General features: G+C 53.6%; 1 protein-coding gene across 3 annotated transcripts; it reads right to left on the reverse strand.

The window, feature by feature from the left end:
- Nucleotides 1-1,572: 1,572 nt before the first annotated feature.
- On the reverse strand, nucleotides 1,573-21,644 carry Cbx7 (chromobox 7). Of its 3 annotated transcripts, none has more exons than XM_076556350.1 (6): nucleotides 21,432-21,644; nucleotides 19,505-19,548; nucleotides 10,129-10,194; nucleotides 7,251-7,317; nucleotides 4,497-4,569; nucleotides 1,573-4,235 (listed from the first exon to the last, which is right to left on the reverse strand). In XM_076556350.1, exons 1-6 carry the CDS (start codon nucleotides 21,498-21,500, stop codon nucleotides 4,078-4,080), a joined length of 477 nt encoding a protein of 158 aa, XP_076412465.1. In that variant the 5' UTR covers nucleotides 21,501-21,644; the 3' UTR covers nucleotides 1,573-4,077. The 3 variants fall into 3 exon arrangements, with proteins under 3 accessions (XP_076412465.1, XP_076412463.1, XP_076412464.1); XM_076556348.1 differs by having other exon boundaries at nucleotides 4,497-4,854; XM_076556349.1 differs by having other exon boundaries at nucleotides 3,927-4,232; nucleotides 4,497-4,854.
- Nucleotides 21,645-22,344: the final 700 nt, after the last annotated feature.

Here is a 22,344-nt window from a genome sequence, read left to right on the forward strand (position 1 = left end):
GGCAGAGGAGGTAGGCAGATCTCTGTGAGTTCGAGGCCAGCCTGGTCTACATAGCAAGATTTTCAGGACAGGCTCCAAAACTACACAGAAAAACCCTGTCTTGAAAAACAAAACAAAGCCAAAACAAACAAACAAACAAAAAGTTCTTGAGTCTCTCCGGGCAGTGGTGGCACATGCCTTTAATCCCAGCACTCAGGAGGCAGAGCCAGGCAGATCTCTGTGAGTTCGAGGCCAGCCTGGTCTACAAAGTGAGTTCCAGGAAAGGCGCAAAGCTACACAGAGAAACCCTGTCTCGAAAAACCAAAAAAAAAAAAAAAAAAAAAAAAAAAAAAAAAAAAAAGAGTTCTTGAGTCTCTTTTGTTGTACTTTCATAGGCCCCCCTCTTTGGAGAATCCCAAAGGGTGTGAGCTTACCGCGGGGTTGAGCTGGGTAGAACAGGAGGAGACCCCACACCTCCATTGGCTTTCTTGACATCCCCTCGGACCCTGGCTGTGGATGGTATGTGGAAGGCCCCTTTGCAGGTCAAACGACAGCTGATGTCACTTTCTAGTCCAGGTTCAATACCACAGGCGGGTGGTTAGGGAGGTGGACACAAGCACACGTAGGGCCAGCCACCCAATGAGGGGCTTCCCTCCCACCCCATTCTCGGGACTGGGCAATGCAGTGTACATCTCAGATAGTCTTAGTTCACAACTGACCCCGGTGACCACAGTGGTGGCTATCCATCCTTCCATTCATTCAAACCTCTCACTTTGCTCCCGAGTCACCCCCAAAACACTCTTTTCTCACAGGACATCCTGGTCTCAGGCTCAGCTTTGGGGATAACTCAGAACACCCCCAATCTACTTCTTTTCCCTGTTTCCTTACAGATGGGGTCCAAACAATTACCCAATGTTCCAATTGGAAACTCAGGCATGATCTTGGCGTGTGTGCACACACATGCCCCACCTCACATTCCACCAGTGTTGAGTGTGACAATTCTCCCGCCTTCCTTACACCCCCAGCATAAGCATCTCTCCCATACAATATCCCTTATTGTGGCCACAGCTGTCCTCTGCCCGGACAACTGCATCAGTCTGACCTTCCTCCAGCTTCCTGTCCAGCTCCAGCCTGCAAGCCAGGGAGGAACCGAAGCACAGGTGTACTCAGACTCACCCACCAAGCTTTGTGCACTGCCTGCCTGTCTAGGGCTGCCAGGGGTGCAGAGCCTGGGTGAACGTGAGTCAGCCTCACAGCAGACCTGGGTTCTCTAACCTGGGACCGCAGAGCCCCAGGCTGTTGACCCCAAGTTCTAGAACAAGATACTCTGGGGAAATGAGGAACAAAGCCCACAGAAGCAGGCCCAGTCCCTGAGGACACTGCCGGGGCCCTACCCACTGACACACTAGTCTCATTTCTGTCCCCAGCTGATTTTCACTGGTGGTCTAGAGGGTTCGGAAGATTGAATGGTTTCTCCCAGATCACCAACTATTGTTGGGAGACCTGGAGACCAACCTAGGCTGTAGTTTTGGGGTAGAGAGTTGGTTGTCACACAGCTATGACATCATCAAAAGAAATAATCAGACGCACAGGAACTCTTAAATCGTTTTAATGTACTTTTAATAATTTTTGCCTCATCTACCAGACAAATCATCTAAATAAATAGATGCTATACAGTCTCTTACCCATCAGTACAAAAATAAAACCACACTCTGCACCTGCTGATTCTCCCCAGCACACATCCCCCGGGGGAAGGCCTGTGCCCCATCCCAATCCCTCCCAATACATTCATGTAGTCTGAACAAAGCTCGGAGCTTTCTGTGCAAAGGAAGCCGTCTTGTGCTGAGACCTGGCGGCCAGGTCTGGTCCGCCACTTAAAGCAAAAAACTATACCACCTCACTGACCCTGAGCTCCTTCCCCAGTGGGCGGGAGGTGGGAGGAACTTGGCAATGAGATCACCATCTTACCAGATGATAACCGCACAGCCCGGATGGGCTCAGCTGTGGCACTTCAAGTGCCACACCAGAGGCTGAGGCACATCTTCACCCCAACCTTTACATTCAAATGGGCGGGGCCAAGGGAAAGACAGGCAGGCGGCCGCCACTCCTCACTCGAGTACTGGCCTTGTAGGGGGTTAGTGTGTGTAGGGGGTACAGTCCACTTGGGTAGCTTCAGGCTGGGAGAAGCCTGTGTAGCCACTCAAAGCCTGCAGCCCTTCTCCTAGGGAACCAGTCCACAGCAGTCCAGAGCCGCATGGCTGCCCTGAGGGATCCCCAGCCTAGGCCACAATCTCCCCAAGCTGGTGGGTTTCATCAAGGGCCACATGGGAGAAAAGGACACCGCCTGCTGCTAAAGACAGAAGACCGCTGCCCGGAAAGGCCTCTTCTCCCCACGGGAGCCTCCTGGTCCAAGTTGCACAGGCATTTAGTCGCATGCCCCTAGGGATGGGGAGCATGCTCCCCACAGGATGCTGTCCCCCAGTATTGTGGGGGAGCAAACCCAGCTGCAAAGAAAAGCTTTCGCCACCCACCCTCACCTTCTCTGAGCTGGGGCTCCTCCTGACTCTCCTTTCCCTAGCCCACCCCGACATTCTCTAGATTCAGGTTCCAGGTCAGAGGTGAAGCAGGTCACCCACAGGAGACTGCCCCCAATGGAAGCACTGAGTTAACCCTGGACAACTAAGAACTGAGGAGGAGGAGGAGGAGGAGGAGGAGGAGGAGGAGGGGGGGGGAGACCAGGGACTTGAGAAATTTGAGGACAGAATCCCAGACAGACACAGGGTCCAGGCTCTTTGGTTGGGGGATGGGGGTCTAGGAGTGAGTCCCACCACCCTTGCTCACGCAAACTCTGTTGGCCTCCTAAAAACACAGCAGAACCGGGGACTGCTGGGACCCAGCCACACAGGGCAAGTGTCAGCCTCCAGCACACCTGCTGTGCCAAGCAGCAAACTGCTCCCTCACAGGAGCACAGGCCTGCGTGCAGCCCGACTCACCACGTACCACAGCTCAATCCCCACAGGTGTGAGGGGTCATCCCTAGCTGTGCCATTCAGGGTGGGTGGGGAGGGAACACAGAAGACAAGGACTGCCCTGAGAAAGTGGGGGGATACCCCCTCCCTGACTGCCCACACCCACGGGCATCCATGGATGCCCAGATCAGCTGAGCCGCAGGAGAGGGTAGAGAAGGGGGAGGGGGGAGGCCGGAAGGGCTGAAAAGTCACCTGAGTCAGAAAGAACATGAACTCCTGTGGGAGGAAGGAAGGGCCAGGTGTCTACCATCCTGTGTGGAAGCATCTGCAGCCGGCACACCTGGAGCCTGGTTCTGTCTGTGGTTGGGAGATCAGATGCCATCAGGCCCAGGGTGGGCCCGCGCTGTCAGATCCTGTCCCACAGACAGATCCTGTCCCATGTCATATGTGCAAGGTGGGGTGGCGGTGCTGTGGCACGTTCATTTGTGCTGTGAGTTAGGCCATGTTCACCTGATCAGTTTCTAAAGGTGTGCAAGGTCCATGTGGACATGTCTATAAACACGGGGCAGGTGTGAACACACACACAGGCAGTGTGTACACACTGGGGTGGCTGGATGTGTTCATGGGCGTCTCTACACAGGCCAGTGAGGAGGGGAAAGCACATTCAGAGGAGGCTTGGAAGGCAACCTCTTCTCTGGTCCAGTCCACACACCCTTTGTCCTGATCCCGCCCCTGGTGGCCAAAGCCAGCCTCCATGTCCCACCACAAAGCCGGAGTGGAAAGTTCATGGTAAAGACCCTAGCCAAGGAACAGAGAGGGGACACCACCAGAAAGCTGGGGTGACTGCCAAGGCAAGGTCTGGACCTCCTGGGCTCCTCCGACTCCTAGGATCAGCCTCTGTAAGATAATGACGGAGACGGGAACCAGACAGCACTGGCCTGCCCTCCCTGTCCCAGAGGCCCCTTTGTAGACAACCCTCGTGGGGCAAGGGCAGGGTGGTGGGGTCTTCCCCATGCTTCTGCTTTTTTTTCTTAAATAAAAGTATTTGTCGTGCTCCCAGCCCCTCCTGTCTCTGGAATTCCTCACCCAAGCCCCAAGGAACACAGTTTAAGAAGAAGGGAAGCCGCTGTTCACAGCTTCCCACCGCGGTCTCGGAAGAAGCCCTCGGCAGCCTGAGCCTCACGGAAGGTGACGGTGACGGAGTTGGCGGTGATGTCAGTCACGGTCACTTCACTCGAGGGGAGCGTGGGTGTCCAGGGAGGGGGCCCATTGGCCAGGTCTGCTTCTGCTGCAGTCATGGGACACGGGACAGAGACACAGATGAGGCACACAGGTTGGCACAAAGTGGTCAATTAGCAGTGATGGTAGCATGCAGCCCGCCCCCCAGTGGATGCTTAGGAGGCTACACATGCTCCCTGCCCGGCTAGACGGGATGGGCAGGGGTCAGGCCCAATCGGCCCTCACTGTGCCACAGCTGCATGGTCTCCAGCCCCACTGGATGAAGGTCAGGGGCCTTTCAGGGTTTGAGGTCTCCGGATGACTGGCTTACCCTCCTCCTCGGGGGGCTGCTCCACAGGCTCCCAGTCGCTGGTGGCCTGCAGGACATCTGGGCCTGGTGGCTCCTGCAGGGAGAGCTCCCGTCGATGGCTGTGACTCTCCGGGTGGGACCCGCTGCGTGGCGGGAACTTCTTGCGTGAGAGTCGCAGATACTTGTGGGCCTTGCGTGGCTTTCGGAGGAGTGGGAAGGGCAGGGTGGGCACCAGGGGGCCCTTGTCCACCAGCTCAGCTGCCCCCGCCTTGACCACCCCCTCGGGGCTCCCTCTGCCGAGCGGGCGCGTCAGGGAGAAGCAGAGCTCCTCCTTGCCCTGGGCTTTGTGGGAGCTCCGCAGGTCCATGCTGTAGAGCCGCTGCGGGGGGCAAGCAGGGGCAAGCCGGGGCGCGGGTCAGCCCGCCTCCCACGGCGGCTCCTCTGCGCGGCCTGTAACTCCCCCAGGGGACACCCAGGTCTCATCTGGTCCACCTGCACCGCTCGCTGTCCATGGGCCCACACCAGCCCAGGCCAGCCCCACACCCGCTGAGTCCAGTCACCCCTCTTGGCCACAGCATGGGCCTTGTCTCCCCAGGGCTGAAGGTCAGGGCTGCAGGGCTTATTCCTTTGACCCACACAGCAGGACAGCACACAAGTCTACCGAAAACTAACCCACGGGGGTAGGGGCACAGCTCAGTGGGGCACAGCGCTTGCCCACCACGAACACGGGCCTGGATTTGATATCAAGTGCTATTCAAAGTTAAAACAAAAACAAAAACAAAAAACAAAAAACTCGCCGGGCGGCGGTGGCACACGCCTTTAATCCCAGCACTCGGGAGGCAGAGCCAGGTGGATCTCTGTGAGTTCGAGGCCAGCCTGGGCTACCAAGTGAGTTCCAGGAAAGGCACAAAGCTACACAGAGAAACCCTGTCTCGAAAAACCAAAAACAAAAAAACTCAATTTCTGAAGTAGACATGTTGAGGAGGCTTTTTGCCTTTTAGAGAGGAGTCTGCCTCCCAAGGAGCCTTGAAAGCTGAAACAGGCTCTTCAGGGAGACGGCAGAGGCAAAGTCCAGCCTGCAGAAACAGCACCCCACCTCTTTGCAGGCAACTGCCCTGGCCCTCTCTAGGGCTGGGTCTCTGCTGCCAACTCAACCTCGGCGAAGCAGAGCAGGATGGTGCACACACACCTAAGGGCTGGAACTCTAGAATGGGGAGTCTGTCCTCCCAACTTGGAGTAAAATTTGCACAGCTAAAAAAAAAAAATCCTAGATCAAGACCAAAGAAAATCCCATATTACTCTGGGACAGCATCTTCTGCCATATGCCACCAGAGGCCAAGGTTCCCAGGACAAGCGCCATCAAATGGGGCCATTAGGTCACCAACCCTGAAGGTGGAGGAAGAGATGACATCCTCATCCGCCAGCCCCGCCTGCTCATCATCATGCACATCAGGGTGAGGACCTCAAGGATTGCCCTGAAGCCAGCCCTCAGGAGACTTCAGGGTTTCACAAGCCCTCTCACAGCAAGATCCTTTGGTCCTTGTGACCTCACCCTGTCATCTCCAGAGCTGGATTCTACCCTGCTGTGTGACCCCAGGCAAAGCCCACGCCTGGCTGAGCCTTCAGGAGTGCCTCAAAGGGAGACGCAGACACCAGCCTGTGTCCGTCAGCACTGCCTTCTGGACCTCTGCAGAGTGTGACTTCAGGCCAGGCCACAAACACGCGGCGGCGGCACCCTTGCTCTTTGATCACCTACTTGACTGTGAGGACACCCACACAAGAGGACCTGCCAACCTCCAGCACCGCCTCCCTGGCACACGAACCATCCGGAAAGGATCTGAGGCGCTCCACAACCCGCAGAGGCCGCGCCCCCTTCTGGACCCGCAGAGGCCACATGATACAACAACAGTTCCATTTTCAAGTTGCTGTGCTGGGGGAGTTTGTCACACAGCAGGAGGTGACTGCTACAACTCCCCCGCTTTGAGAGAGGGAGGGAACGTGTCCACTTAGGATGTGTGCTGGGTGCATGTCTAGTAAAGGCCAGTTTATGACAAACCCCATGGGTCATCTCCACCTAAAGGCGAGCCTTCCTGTCCACTAAAGAGACCCCAAGGTAACCCAGCACCAGGAGTGGTTAAACACGTACGAGCCAAATGCCCAGACAGGCCTTATGAAATCAAGAACGCATACTTCCATCCACCCCCCCACAGGTGAGAAAACACTCAGACCTGCCCAGAATCACTGAACCGCGTGGCTTCATACTCTTTTGGCTTCTACGCCAAGACTTAAGGCATCCTGAGAATGAGCAGAAACCTCTGTAAGGCAGGACAACACAGGCTTCACGGTCTTCTTCCCATCCAAAGAGAACACGGATCTGTAAGCCTGCTGTTCCAAGGTCATGCTCAGAATGCTAAGGGTGTCCGGTTCTTGGGTTCTGCGATCCTAGTGCCATGTTTCCTCAACACTAAGGTCCTCGGTTGTTTTGTGTTTAGAGATTTGGAGCAACAAAAAGACTCACAACATTTCAAGTTCTCAAAGACTGGCTACATGTCTACCCTCAGGCCCGCCAGAGTCCCCAGCCCAGGCTGACTTCCCTGGCTCCGGCTCACGCGTGGCCTTTAACCAACCCCTCCTACTGAAATGTACCCACTGAGTGTCAGTTCACCGGGTGGTGCTGGGTAGGGTGAGAAGATGGACTCCAGGGCCGGTGCACATGCAGGTGGGGGCAGGCAGGGTCGGGCAGGGCAAGGAGGAAGGCTCAGAGACAGTGGTTACCTGCAGCAGAAGCCGCTTGGGTTTCGGGCCTCTCTTCCTATACCCTGACGCTCGGTCTCTCTCCTCCCTGGGAGTACGAAGAAGAAGGCAGAAGAAAAATAAACACTGGTGACATCTAAGTGAAGCATCACCCCCCCCCACCTCCCATCACGCACCTGGGTTGGGGACATAGGCCATCCCACACCTTCCCCATTGCTCTATGGGGCCATAACAGTGGGGTCAGCATTCAACTTCCAGGGCTTAGCCTTTCCTCTGAAAACATAGAGGTCCTTGCTACACTCCAGGGCCACACAGGGCTCTTCAGCCTATGCTACTGGGGACCCCGTAAGAATGGAGCTCTGATGGGTAATGCCTGGGGGGGGGGGCCGTTTTGGGTAATTGTTGCCTTGCTTGCTGACCTTGACCTTGATATCCTCCTATGCTAATTCCCTGCCAGGTTCCACCCTCCTGAATGCTTAAGGGAAGTTCCTTGTCTGTGTATCCTGCATAATGGGCGTTAACAGCTTAGATGCAAGATTGTAAAACATCAGTAGCGAACTCTGCCCTCCAGGGTTCTCCCATTGTGCTGTAAGCCTGTATTTAACCTCCTACCCCCTTCAAGAAATGACATTTGGCATTAAAAAAAAAAGAAAGAAAGAAAGAAAAATAAATTGAAGACAGCGATATTCTAAAATAGAAAGTGGTAATGATGTCATGGGCCTATGAGGACGCTGGACTAAAGTCTATCAAATTGTGCAAACAGGCAAATTGTAATTGTATACTATGAATTATTTGTCAATAAAGATTTTATAAAACATGAAAAAAAAAAAGAATGGAGCTCTGCTGTCCACTCTCACTCAGCAAGAACTCAGCTGGCCTTCAGTGTCTTGGGGAACTAAGTATTATTGCAAGTTCTATGGCAAGGGGAGATCGACCCAGCCATCCTATTTGGGACCTACTGGAATCTGCAGAAAGGGCCCTGCCTCAGCTAATTGGCTGGAGGAGAAGGAGTGCCCTGCAGGGTGCCCTCCTTCCAAAACCTCCCTCAACCTATATGACACAACTTGAGATTCCACATGGCACTGCCAAAGACAAGGGGATACTGCATCCTCTACTCTGTCTCCGTTCCCTCACTCATTCTCCTGCAGCCCACCACAAAGACCCCAGAGACAAGTCAGGTGGGGCCAGGAGTGTGCTCTTTCTCCACTATGGCTGGGTGACCTTAGGCCACCTCCTCATCCGGGCTAGCCATAAACCAGCCTTCCCCAAATGTCGGAAACTGGTCTTCTTGGTGGGAGCTACCACACCCCTACCAGGCAATGATCTGGATTCGAGGAATGGCACCTGGCCTGGATCCTCCCCACTTTCTCTGCCACAATCTAAGACAGTCCACACACCTGGGCATGGTGGCACATGTCTGTAATCCCAGCACTTGGGAGGTAGAGGCAGGAGGATTGCTACAAGTATAAGGCCAGCCAGGTCTATAGAGTGAGTTCCTCTATAGGACTATAGAGTGAGACCCTGTCTCTGAAAAGACTCTCTCAGTGACACGACCCTTAGGACCAGTGCTTCTCAACCTTCCTAACGCTGCAACCCGTTAATGCAGTTCTTCGTGTCATGCTGACCAGCCACCATAAAAATATTTTCATTGCTACTTCATAACTGTAATTTTGTTACTGTTACAAGTCATACTGTAAATATCTGTGTTTTCCTGATGGGCTTAGGTGACCCCTGTAAAAGGGTTGTAAAAAGGTCCCCAAAGGGGTCATGACCCACAGGTTGGGAACCACTGTTTTAGACCAAGATCTCACCAAGAAGCAGAGAGAAAGTGTGGGACAGGAACAGCATCATAATGAGTTACGAGCAATGATGAAGGGCTGGAGCAAGGACTCAATAGTTAAGAGCACTGGCTGCTCTTGTAGAAAACTCAGATTCACCGGGTGGTGGTGGTGGTGGTGGTGGTGGTGGTGGTGGTGGTGGTGGTGCACACCTTTAATCCCACCACTTGGGAGGTAGAGGCAGGAGGATCTCTGTTAGTTCAAGGCCAGCCTGGTCTACGACAAAGTGAGTTTCAGGACAAGCTCCAAAAGCTACACAGAGAAACCCTGTCTCAAAAAACCAAAAACAACAACAACAACAACAAAAAACCAGTTTTGAGAATTAGACACCTTAGCCCACGCCCTAAGTCCACAAAGTAGGAGAAAGAAGGTGGTGGATCAGCCACAAGTCTAGGTGGGCCAGGGCTACAGGGCGTATGGAGACTACCTAAAAACAGGGCGGGGTGGGGGACACTGATGAGATCTCTCAGCTGGCAAACGGCTCACTCCTAAGTCTGACAACCTGAGTGCCCTGGGAGAGAACCAACGCCAGTCACTGTTTAACCTTCACACACACACGTGTGTGTGTGTGTGTGTGTGTGTGTGTGTGTGTGTAAATTACACACGTAAATTAAAACAATAGTTGTGCCACACACACTCCATGGTCCAGGTGGGAGCAGTGAAGCCCATGGGAAGGGTGGGATCATGACTCTCAGGGTGCTGACAGGAGGTCAGAGGTCAAGCTGGAAGCTTTCCTCACATCCCTGGCCTTGCTTGACCTCAGCAGATTTCCCCCTCTGACGGGGAGAGCCAGATGCTCTCATTCCCACATGGGATACATCTGTCAGTGCTTCTGAATGAATCCTCAGCCTGGGACTCAGGAGCCACAGGAGGGCAAAAGCTGCCCGAGAGGGAGACACCAACAGGACACAGGAACAGGTCTGAGGTGCCCACCACCTGTCCCTGACACACACACACACCCTAACCCACCCTGCCCTAACAGACCCTTGCCCAGGGCCAAGCCTTCCTGAGACGTCTTGGAGCCGGCCTCAGGCCAGGCCCAGAACAGGCAGGGCCCTTACTTCTCCTCGTAGGCCATGACAAGGCGGGGGTCCAGGATGTGCTCCTCTGGCTCCCATGTGCTGTACCTGGGGAGAAGAACAAAAGGTCAGCGCTGCCCGGCCACCACCTAGCCACGGGCTGGCCTGTGTGGTATGAGAGCCCTAGCCTAGGCCTTCGGGAGGTGTGTGATGTCACAACCCCCCCCCCCCCCCCCATTCATGCCACACTGTGATCAGACTCCTACTACAGACCCCAGTTAGCTCTAACACCCTCCTGAGGCCTAAGGATGCCTCCGTTCCTCATCCCACAGCCTGGCAGGGGCTCTGGGGCTAGCCCGTCTGGGTTCCAATCCCAGCTCTGACCCTAGCTGACGGTGTAACCTTGGGCTGCACACTCAGCAGCCCTGTGCTTCCTTCCGTGTGTCTCTCTCAGTACTCAAGTGCGGACCGAGGGTCTCGGGCTGCTCACGGTGGCGCCTGCAGAGAAAGGGTTCTGCTCTCTGTGTTTTTATGTTGGTTGGCCCCGGCCCCAGACATCAAGCAAGGCCTGCAGCCCCTCCCCCCAGCCTTGCCCATCACAGGTGTCTGCTAAGCACCTACTGATGACAGGTATCTTAAAAGAACAAAAATAAAATTCTAAAGCAGTAAGTGGGAATACTAGTAGAAAATGTTTTTTTTTTGTTTTGTTTTGTTTTGTTTTGTTTTTTGTTGTTGTTGTTGTTTTTGTTTTTGAAACAGGGTTTCTCTGTGTAGCCCTGGCTGTCTTGGAACTTGCCCTGTAGACCAGGCTAGCCTTGTCAGAGGTCAACCTGCATCTTCCTCCTGAGTGCGGGGATTGAAGGAGTGCACCACCACCAACTAGCAAGTATAAAATTCTTAATTAAAAATGGATGGATGGGCCGGGCGGTGGTGGCACACGCCTTTAATCCCAGCACTTGGGAGGCAGAGGCAGGTGGATCTCTGTGAGTTCGAGGCCAGCCTGGGCTACCAAGTGAGTTCCAGGAAAGGCGCAAAGCTACACAGAGAAACCCTGTCTCGAAAAACCAAAAAAAAAAAAAAAAAAAAAAAAAATGGATGGATGGATGCCTGGGTGTGCTGGTCTACATAATGAGTTCCAGGCCAGCCAAAACGACAATAGTGAGACCGCCTCAATTTAAAAAATAAATGAATAAATGAATAAATAAATAAATAAATAAATAAAAGAGGCAAGGGCTCAACCACCACTCCTGGGCATGTACTTAAAGACTATTGCAGAGCTACTTGTTCACCTGTGTTCGTTTCTGCTCTGTTCATCATGGCGAAGAAATGGAATTAGCCTAGATGTTCATCAATGAACAGACAGTGAAATGTGGCACATATACAACGGGATTTTATTCAGATGTGAAGAAAACTTAAACTAGCAATTCACAGGAAAATGGATGGGAGTGGAAACTACAGTAAAAGAAGTAACCCGGGTCCAGAAAGACCACCCCCACATGCTCTCATATGGATGGAGCCTAGTTTCAGATTTTCAGACCTGTGTTAATTTGCAGTGTCTGTGGAGGTCAGGAAACTAGAAAGGTCCCATGAGACAGAGGGAAAGGTTTGGAAGTGGGAGGGGGAGAGCGGACCCAAGCATCAGAGTGGAGCAGCCCGCCAGGGGTGGAAAAAGGCTTAAGTGGGGATGAGAACAAGGGATGGGGGAGAGCCAGTCAAAACTACCGACGTATGGAAAGTCAACGGAAAACCACTAAACCGTAAGCTAGTTTTTAAAATACAGAGGTTGGAGATGGCCTGGCAGTTAGGAGCACGTGCTGCTCTTGGAAGAAGCAGGAGTTCAATTCCCAGCACTCAGGTCAGGTAGCTCTTAACAGCCTGTACCACCCAGCTCCTGGGGGTCCAGTGCCCTCTTCTGGTCTCCTTGGAAACTTGCACGCATGTGCACATAACCACACACATACACAAACGAATAATCATCACCATTATCACCATCACCATCACCATCACACACACACACACACACACACACACACACACACACACACACACACACACACACACTTATTTTAAAGAGATTAAGGGTTGGTAATATGGCTCAGCAGGTAAAGGTACTTGCTGCCCAGCTTGACAATCTGAGTTTGCTCCCTGGTACCTACCAGGTAGACAGAACCAAGATGTACTCTGTCACAGTGAGACTCAAATGCACCCTCCCACCTACACACACACACACACACACACACACACACACACACACACACAGTATTTTTAAAAACAGGATTGTGAATGGAGGTCTATTGCTATTGCTCCCAGAAAGCACAGGTTACTAAGTGAAAATCTCAGTGCCAGGCATGAGATGCCTCCCGATGCGTTTTGTTTTGTTTTGTTTTTAGTTTTTCAAGACAGGGTTTCTCTGTGTAGCTTTTGGAGCTTGTCCTGGAACTCTCTGTAGCCCAGGCTGGCCTTAAACTCACAAAGATCCGCCTGCCTTTGCCTCCCGAGTGCTGGGATTAAAGGCGTGCACCACCACCACCAGGCTTCAATGAGTTATTTGACAAGAAGGTCAGAGGACCCAAACAAAACAGGCTATTGTCATTGTTCTTGGTTGCCCACCAAAATTAGGCAGTAGGACCCTGATACTGAAGACACCACATATTTTGACTATGAGACCTAGATAATCAAGCTAAAACTGACCTGGGGCTTCTTATTAGTTAGTTTTCATAGTTCTAAAAGGTACCAGGCAGGCTGCTGGGGAGAAAAGTCACTAAGAGTCTTACCCAGTGATGAACCTTGCTTGTTGTAATATTGACCGGCTAGGCAAGACACTGCCAATGGTATAACAGAGGCATAAATGGTAAGTAACCAACCACTTTCTGAACTGATTTGAGGCCAACTCCACAAGAGAAAAATTACATCTGGGGCTATAAACTTGGTTAAAAGCTATGGAGGGGAATCATAGTTCTAGGAGGGAACCCATCTGTTGTTTTGAAAGGGACATGCCATCAAACTGCCTTCTAAGTGTTTATACCCATAGCTCTGTGCTGTTTTCAATCTTAGAGAAGCTGCTTTTTGCAGTGGGCAGAACTTATGCAGACTCAAAAATGGTCAGTGTGAAGCCAGGTGGTGGTGGCGGTGGCGGCGGTGGCCTTTAATCCCAGTACTTGGGAGGCAGAGCCAGGTGGATCTCTGAGTTTGAGGCCAGCCTGGTCTACAGAGTGAGTTCCAAGACAACCAGGGCTTTTACACAGAGAAATGTTGTGGAATAGAGTATTTGTTTAACTATGTAAAGATGTGCTGCTGTTTCACCTTGCCTGCCTAAGGCACCTAATTGGTCTAATAAAGAGCTGAATGGCCAATAGCTAGGCAGAGGAGGGACAGGCGGGGTTTATGGGCAGAGAGAAAAGAGAGCCAGACAGACAGACACAGAGGAAGTAGGAAATCAGGATGGACAGTACGTAGATGAGGTAAATGAGCCTTGGGGCAGCACATAGATTAATAGAAATGGGTTAAGTTATAAAAACTAGCCTAAGCGGCCGGGCGGTGGTGGCGCACGCCTTTAATCCCAGCACTCGGGAGGCAGAGCCAGGCGGATCTCTGTGAGTTCGAAGCCAGCCTGGGCTACCAAGTGAGCTCCAGGAAAGGCACAAAGCTACACAGAGAAACCCTGTCTCGAAAAACCAAAAAAAAAAAAAAAAAAAAACTAGCCTAAGCTAAAGGCTGAGCATTCATATTTAATAAGTGTCCATGTCATGGTTTGGAAGCTACCAGTCTAAGAAAGCCTGCTACAGAGAAACCCTGTCTTAAAAAACAAAAACAGGGGTTGGGGATTTAGCTCAGTGGTAGAGCTCTTGCCTAGCAAGCGCAAGGCCCTGGGTTCGATCCTCAGCTCTGAAAAAAATAATAAAAAGGAAAAACAAAAACATAACAAAACAAAAAGGTCGAAATGCTGCTGAGAATGAGTTAAATTTTGAGTGCTCAGCCCTAAACGGGACATCTATATTAGTCCTCTCCAACAAATCTCAGGAAACATCACAGAAGAGCAGGCAGAAAGAATGTGTCAGCCAGAGGATGAGTGCTGTAAGATGCTGTCCTGGACACGACATGGCTACCACATTCCTGAACTCACAGGAGCTGTGGTTATTTGCACAAAATGGAGCCTGTCAACATTCCAGTATGGATGAGGGAGGAAGCACACAAAACTATGCCCCTAGCTGAAGAACCATTGGAAGTCCATAGCTGCTAGGAAAGAAGTCATTTTTCTTCAGAGGTGTGGCTACTGGTAAGACACACACACACACACACACACACACACACACACACACAAGGGGGCACGTTGGCAAGAACGGTTCCAGTAAAAGGAGATGAAGGGAAATGGAAGCCGGGTGCACATCTTTAATCCCAGCACTCCCAAGGCAAAGTCAAGATTTCTGAGTTCGAGTATAGCCTGATCTACGGAGTGAGTTCCAGGACAGTCAAGGTTACACAGAGAAACAATGCTTCGAACAAAAAACCAAACCAAACAAACAAATAAACCAAAAAAGAGGGAAATGGACTTAAATATAATCATAATTAGGACTGGAGAGAGCTCAGCAGTTAAAAGCACTTACTGCTCTTGCAGAGGACCTGAGTCAGTTTCCAGCACCCACACAGTGGCTCACAACCACCTGTAACTCCAGTTCTAAGGGACGTCTTCCTCTGGCCTCTGAGGCACTCAGGTGGGGCACATACATACATGCAAGCAAAAACATGTGCATAATTTTTAAAATTAAATCTTTTATATTTAAAATTTTAAATTATAGGAGCTGGAGAGATAGCTCAGAGGTTAAGAGCACTGGCTGCTCTTCCAGAGGTCCTAAGTTCAATTCCCAGGCATCACATGGTGGCTCAGAACCATCTATATTGAGATTTGGTGCCCTCTTCTGGCATGTAGGCATATATGCCAGAACACTATATACATAATAAATAAATAAACTAATTAATTAATTAATTAATTAAATTATACACACATGAATTTATCGAATAAAATAAAGATAATACACATATGAAGTATATGTAAATAAATTATATACACATACACATATATGTGTATGTGCTTTGCTTTTTTTTGTTTTTTGTTTTGTTTTGTTTTTGTTGAGACAGGGTTTCTCTGTGTAGCCCTGGCTGTCCCGGAACTCCCTCTGTGAACCCAACTGGCCTCCAACTCAGGAAATCCACCTCCCTAGTGCTGGGATTAAAGGCCTGCACCACCATGTCCAGTGCTATATAATTTTTTTCCTCGGAGCTGAGGACCGAACCCAGGGTCCAAGCGCTCTACCACTGAGCTAAATCCCAAATCCCCAGTGCTATATAATTAAAAAAAAAAAACAAAAAAACAAGGCCATGTTCTGTGATTCCGGCCAACGTCCTCCTGGAGAAAGCAGGCAACTGGGTGGGAGGGCTCACCAGCAGGGAGAAAGGAGGCAGAGACACCCTAAGAGCTAAAACCTTTAAGTCTCAGGGACACTGGACCATGCAGAGGGGCAAGCGGTCCTGGTACAGAACTTCCTTCCTTCCTCCTTGTTACTCAGCCAACACGTGGGTACCTGGGCTGCCTCTCGGGTTTCAGCAGTGGCATCACCAGCCCCAGCGTGCATTCTTCTCCTGGTCCAGCAGCCATCTCCCCATCATCCATCCCGGCCCAACTGGCCCTTGCTAAGGAGGACCCGTGCAACTATGAACGCACACCTCAGCCGCAGGTGTTCCGGGAAGGCTGCTGAGCTGCCCCGACCAGGGCAGGTGGAACTCATGCCTTCTGCCCAACAAAGGGAGAGGCACTCTGCCTACTGTACCCTCCCTGCCTGCTCAGCATCTCTAGCCTGCCCTGCCCCACCTCGGGCCCATTCCTTACCACCGCAGCTACAATGTGATTCCTGGTAAGCCTCTACCCTTCTCTGCACCCCAATTCCCTCATCTAAAGAACAACTGCCCCCACTGTATGTCACGAGAACACACCAGTCTACTCTGAGGCATCCCCCATAATCTTACACCACGGCAGGTTCCTAAATAGTCACTCCAGTTTACAGATGAAAAACCAGAGGCATAGAGATTAAGCCAACTTGCCTAAGGTCACCTCCTTGGGCTCCCCACAAGCTGGAGCATCCCTGGGGGAGGATCACTGCCTATATCTAGGCCCTCTTAGCCCTACAAGCTGTGAAACCACAGAAAAGGGCGGCCAGAGTCCTAGAACCAAGTCCCAAGGCAGAGAAAGGGAGCCCCAGGAGGACCCGGGGGTGCGAGGACCGGACCGCTAACCCCTGAGGCAAAGTGAAACAGCAGGGTCTTGCAGAGGGTCCAAAACTGGCCGCAAAGTGCCGCTGCAAGCTTCTGGTGCACAAGCATCTGGTGCAGGTAGAAAGCCGGCGCTGCAAGCACAGCGTGAGAGTGGGAGCCCGGATCACTGGAAACCTATCTGGGCGGGGCACGCCTGCCTGCTGGAGATAAACACGACCACGTGACCGCAGCCCCGCCTCCCAGCCCGGTAAACAAGCTCCGCCACCGCACCCGGCCCCTTCTCCTCCGGCCCCCCGCGAGCCGGGGGTCAGGCGATTGGGGTGGGGCGCAGCACCCCCCAAGCAAGACAGATCGCCGGGCCCTAGCCTGCCGTTCCAGGGTGGGGGAGGGGCCTGCTGAGCTGCACGCGAAACCGGGCGAGCTGGGGCCACGCGGAGCCAGGCCAGCGGCAGCTCCATGACTCCAGTTTCAACCGCCCCAACTGTGAGCCTCATTCTAAACTGAGTCTCCCTGTAATTCCTCAGCCTTGAGTTGTGGAGAAGACTCCATGTGTTAAGCCGCATGACGCACATACTCGAGTGTGACACATAATAAAATCCAAGAAGCGTTCATTAAACCAGCTTCCCAAGCCCAGAGTTGCGGGCATGGCTGCCAGGGCTTTTTAACCAGGCTTCTTTCTGGGCCTAGCGAGGAGGCGGCGGCGGCACCCTGCCCTGTGCCTGGCTGCCAGGGTGCATGAGTGACTCCTAGTGGGCTTCATCACACATGAGGAAATGGAGGCACAGGCAACTTAAGAGTTTTGCCTTGGGTCATGGCTTGTCAATCACCCGAAGTTCACGAGGAGGCATGCTAGTCTGACACTGGAAAAGCTAACAGCAAGGCCACCCCGGGGCCCCTTGCGTGGCCACGCTGGCCATGTATTCCAGGGGTCAGGTCGGAGTCTCCAATGAGGACTCTCCATCTCGGAGGTGGGTGATGCCTGGCTCACACTGGGGCTCTCACACGGGCAGCTTGGTAAATGACGTCATTACTGAAGCTCCAGGGAGAAGCCTTTCTGAAAAAGCTGGAGCTCTACACGTGAAGATGGGGAGCTGCAGGGTGCCGGGCAGGCAGAGGCAAAAGTGCAGTACCCAAGGGTCTCTAGGGGGAACAGAGCACCTGGAGCAACACCCTCTGCCTGATGGCCAGAGGATCCAAGAGTTCCCCTCTAGCACATCCACTGGGAAGCGGAGGCTGTTGTTTGCTTTTGGCTGGGGAGAAAATGGGCAGCAACAAAACGGCTCTGCAGTGGCCTGGCAGAGGTGCCTTCCTGTCACAGTTACTAATCAGTACTTCCCTACTTAGCCATGAGGAGAGTAGCTACAAAAATGGGAGCATCTCACCCTGCCCGAGACTCCCAGGCCAGACAACACCCACTCCCACACTTTCTCAACCTCTGCTCCAAGTCAGTTTTCTGAAAACCAGCTGGGCCTGACCCACACAGGCAGCAGGCATCATATGAAACGGGAATGGTGAGGTGGGAATTAGCAGTTATGTTCCTGTAATAACCTCCTCTCTCTGAGCCTCAGTTTCTCCATCTGAAAAGACTACATATTAGTCTAAGAAAACTTTAAGCTCCTATTTGGAATGGAATTTCCTTCCAACAGAAAAACAGCCTAGAGGCCTCCTCAGCTGACCCTGGACCATGAGTTCAATTCTCACAACACTGGTTCTGAGAGGCTTTGGGGGTTCGGTATTATTATTATACCAGCAAGTAGAGGTGACGAGTTGCCCAAGGGCTCACAAGTGCCCAATAGGCATCCAGGCCTGAAATCTAGAAGCAAAGGGAGAAGGCATGACCCTCAGGTATCTAGTCAATGGCTTTGGAAAGAAACAGGAGAACTCTCAAAGCCCTAGCTCGGCTCCGCTCCCCTCCCGTCAGGGAAGCTGTCCATGTGGTCAACTGCAGCTGGACGTGGACAGCAAACTGAGCCCTGTTCGGGCCGCTGGCTGTTCCCCTTTGCCCTAACTCCCTTCCTCTTTGCCCAGGCCAGATGACCACTAGTGACCAGTGGACGGTCATCTGGGAAAGGAAGATGGGTTAGGAAGGGTAGACAAATGTGTCATCACACACCACCTGGATGCCTGTGGTCCACTCTGAACCAACGCCCAGGCCTTTCACCTTGCCAGGCTAAGCAGCCCGTAAGAGATTCGAAGCCCTGGGCCACTGAACCCACTTTGGAGAGGGGGAAGCTGGGGCACTCAGGGACTGACTTCCCCTCCTCCCACCATCCCTCCACGATACCCCAGGACCCAATCACAAGTCAGCCCTCTCCCTCCACACCTCCCAATATGCCCCCCACACACACATGAAGAAAAAGTTCCAGGGCTACCAGAGCCATCAAGAAAGCAAGAGGGGGTTTCCAGAAGCCAGTCTCTAGGAGGCAGAGCAGAGCATTCACAAACCATTAAGAGGGTCCTACATCTAGCTTGTTCCCAACCCCAATAACTCTTTGCTGGGAGATGATCGGTCAGTGAGAAGGTTCCTCATCAGGCCTCAACACCAGAGGTCCACCACCAGGTAGCATATCTAACTCTCTACCCCACAACACCAGGAAAGAATACTGGGAAGACACAGAGGAGAGGCCTGAAAAATGATCAGGCTTAGTTCAAGTCCCAGCACTGCCTCTCCTTGCTGTGTGACCGAAGTCAAGTTGCTTACCATCTCTGACTGTTTCCTCACCTGAAAAGCTCAGAATCACACCTACTTAAAAAGGATGCCTGGTAAGTTACTCTGTAGACAAGAGAGTACCATCCAAATGCAAGATGACCCCAGGTTACATCCCTCTCCACGCTGACCGCACTGAGGACTGGAGATCCACTGCCCAAGGTTCCTGTCTCACTAGCACTGTGCCTGCTCCGCATGGGGACCTCTTCACTTGGCCAGCAGCCATGGAGGAAGCCAAGGTGCTGGGCCTTAACTCCCATGGCCAGAAGCGGGGGCAGGATGAGGAGACAAGCAGAACACCCCCTAGCAGAGGGGAACTGAGGCCTAGAAAAGCTAGTGATTTAGTTAGAGCTTGCTGGTTCAGTCACAAAAGCAACCGGAGCTGAAGCCAGCGTGGGGAGGGGATGACAGGCAGGGGAATACACACACAGGAAGGAGCCTTACTTGGGGGGCCATCCTTTCCACTTCACCAGGTACTCCACTTTGCCCTGGGAAGAGAAAAAAAGACACAGTGAGATACACACAACCCTACAAACACTTGCAGGACAATAAAGGCCAAAGGACCCTCCACAGCAGTACAGTATGACCAGTCTACGAGCGGCAAGGCTCTCGGCCAGATCCTCTCAACCCAGAGACGCTGCCCCAAACTCTGGCTACCACATGACCATCCCACAACGCTCCCCGCTGCAGCATGGGAGGTGCATCTGGTCCCAAACATCGCTGGGCTCCAAGACAGGGGCTCACAGCACAGAGGGAAACTGAGACCACATGGAAGCGTGGATGCATAGCCGTGCTCAGTGGCTGAAGTCCCAAGCCAAGACCACAATTCCTCACTTTTAGAAGGAAAGCTACTGGAGACCTTCGCTTTTCTCTCTGGGAGAGAAAAAAGGACCCCACTGAAAGGCGGCCAGCGCTCCAGTTGTTAGTCCAGTTGTTAGAAACTGCAGTCTCGAGGAAAAGGGGTCTTTGAGCGTCCAGCCCAGCCCCATGCCCCGAGTGAAGCACCCCCATAGGCGAGCTTCGAGGTTAATTTGTGGTAGTACCTTGCTAAAAGCTTTCCTCCCTAGCACCACACAGTGGACAGTTCTTAATGAAAAGCACCTAGTCCGCCAGAGGCATCTGCACTTATTTCCTCATTCATCCTGCCCGCATCTGTGTCCCTTGCCAGAAGGCTAGCTCTAAGAAAAGGGAGCCTGGGGCTCAGAGCGGTACCTGGAGCAGACTGCAGCCTCAGCGTAGGTTTGGAGCGCTGAGCTGAACGAATGAAGTGCTCCCTTCTCTGACCCACCCCCGTGCCCTGTTGGAGGCGAGGATGGCTATATCCGCTTCGGTCTAGTACTCCGGGAAGGCAGGGACAGGAGGCAGCTCAAACCAGACAGTCATAGCCCCAAGCCCCCACTCTGGGTCCACCCAAACCCCTGCTGAGGCTCCCCCAGCCGATGCTCCCCCCCCCCTCCCGCCTGCACTTCAGAGAATGCAGCCGCCAGGAGCCTCTCAAGGAGTTGCAGGGGGAAAAGGGAAGGGGATCTTGAGTAGACTCAAAAGAAGAACTTTTTTTTCCCATGCATGCGCCCAGACCCAAGTTCACACCGGGGTGAGCCCCTCCGGCCAGCACGTGCACAAAGAGCGCACACTTGAGGTCTTGGACCGGAAACTCCGGGGCTGAGGTGTGTGTGGTCCTGAGCGCGGCAGAACCGCCTCCTTCAATCTCAGGGTAGGACTGGAAGGCCTTGGCAGAGGGGGAGGAGCCTCGAGGATGCCCCAACAACAGTGGCCCCGGCTCCGGAGCGGCACCCGGCTGGTCGGTGGGGGAGGGGAGTGTTGGGGGAAGAGAAGAAAGGTGTGCCCCGGAGGAGTGCGGGGGTTGGGATGGGGAAGGTCAAAGTCCAAGCGGGAAACTTCAGAGACCAGGGGAGATTTTTTTTTTTTTTCCTCCAAAGCTCTGCTGCCAACTTCTTCAAAGGGCTCGGTACTGAAAAATCCAGAGGCGCGAGTTCGAGACTCACTTGGGCGCTGAACACACTAGCGAGTTGCTTCCTCAACGTGAGCTTTAAGCCCTCCTCGGAACTGAGCGGGGCGGCGTGGAGCTGAGACGCTCCTGTCCCGTCCACCTCTCCATCCCAGATGGCCTCTGATGCACCAGCATCTCGGGGCAACAACTTTAACTCGGGCCGGCCCTCCGCGCCGGCGGCGGCGGCGGCGGGCAAAGTGGGCAGCGGGCTGTGCGGCGGCCCGAGCGGCGCGGGGTGGTCCCCAGGTGCCCCCCGCACTACTTTCCGCACCGGCCCCGGCCCCGACCCGGAGGGGGGCGGTGCTGGGGAGCAGGAGGCGACCTCGCCGCGTCGCGGGAGCCGCCCCCGAGCAGCCTCACCTTCCGCACGCGCTTCTTCCGGATGCTCTCCACCGCAAACACCTGCTCGCCTATGGCTGACAGCTCCATGCGGGGCGGCGGGCGATGGGCCGGGGGCCGGGCCGGGCCGGGCCGGGGGTGGAGCTGCGGGGCCGCGGCTGCTGCGCGCGATGCTCGGGGCGCCGGGGACCCCGTCAGGCTCGGCCGGGCGCGCACGCGCACGCGCGCACACCCCCTAGCGCTCCCTCACGCCGCCGCCGACGTTCCATTTTTGAACCTGCGCAACGTTTTCCCCAGCGCCAGCGGGCGAGCGGGCGGGCGGACGGGAGCGCGCGCGCGCGCGCGCGCGGGGAGGAGGGGAGGGGAAGGGGGCGGGCCTCTGAGAGCGCCCAAGAGGGTCAGCCCCGCCCCTCGCGGCCGGTGCCCCGCCCCTTTCCCTAACTCCGCCCCTTCTCCTAACCCCGCCTGCCAGCCAAGTAGGGAGGCTGGCGGCGCGTCTGATGCTCCCGACTTACTGCGAGCCTGGGGTTTGGGCATAACGATCTGCGCCGTGCACCCCATCTCTCTCTCTCTTCCGCTTCCGAGCTGGGCGCGATCATTCCCCCCAAATCCTCCCAAGTGACTCGGAAGGTCCGAAATGGTGTGGCCCTGAAGCCGAGAGTAGCAGGCCTGGGATCTCAACCCTTGGGCAGCTGAGGCAGGGGGATCAGGAGGAGTTAGTTCATGGCCAGCCTGAACTACATGAGACCCTGTCTCAAATAAATTGATTACAACAAGGGTTGGAGAGATGGCGTTGTGTTTAAAAGCAATTGCTGCTCTTTCAGAGGACCTGGATTCGGTCCCCAACGCACACATGGTTCACAACCATAGTTCCAGGGAATTCAGTGCTACCCTCCGATCTACGCGGCACGGCACGCACGTGGGCAAACAGGCA

The sequence above is a fragment of the Peromyscus maniculatus genome, chromosome 20, assembly GCF_049852395.1.
Source record: "Peromyscus maniculatus bairdii isolate BWxNUB_F1_BW_parent chromosome 20, HU_Pman_BW_mat_3.1, whole genome shotgun sequence".
Classification (NCBI taxonomy): domain Eukaryota; kingdom Metazoa; phylum Chordata; class Mammalia; order Rodentia; family Cricetidae; genus Peromyscus; species Peromyscus maniculatus.

Bases quoted from the DNA above. Each gene is read 5' to 3' on its own strand.
- Cbx7 (XM_076556348.1), bottom strand. From the start codon at position 21,500: ATGGAGCTGTCAGCCATAGGCGAGCAGGTGTTTGCGGTGGAGAGCATC. The intron at 7,318-10,128 runs GTAAGGGCCCTG...TCGTACTCCCAG, and splicing joins GTCATGGCCTACGAGGAGAA to GGAGGAGAGAGACCGAGCGT. The intron at 4,855-7,250 runs GTAACCACTGTC...TGCCCCCCGCAG, and splicing joins CCAAGCGGCTTCTGCTGCAG to CGGCTCTACAGCATGGACCT.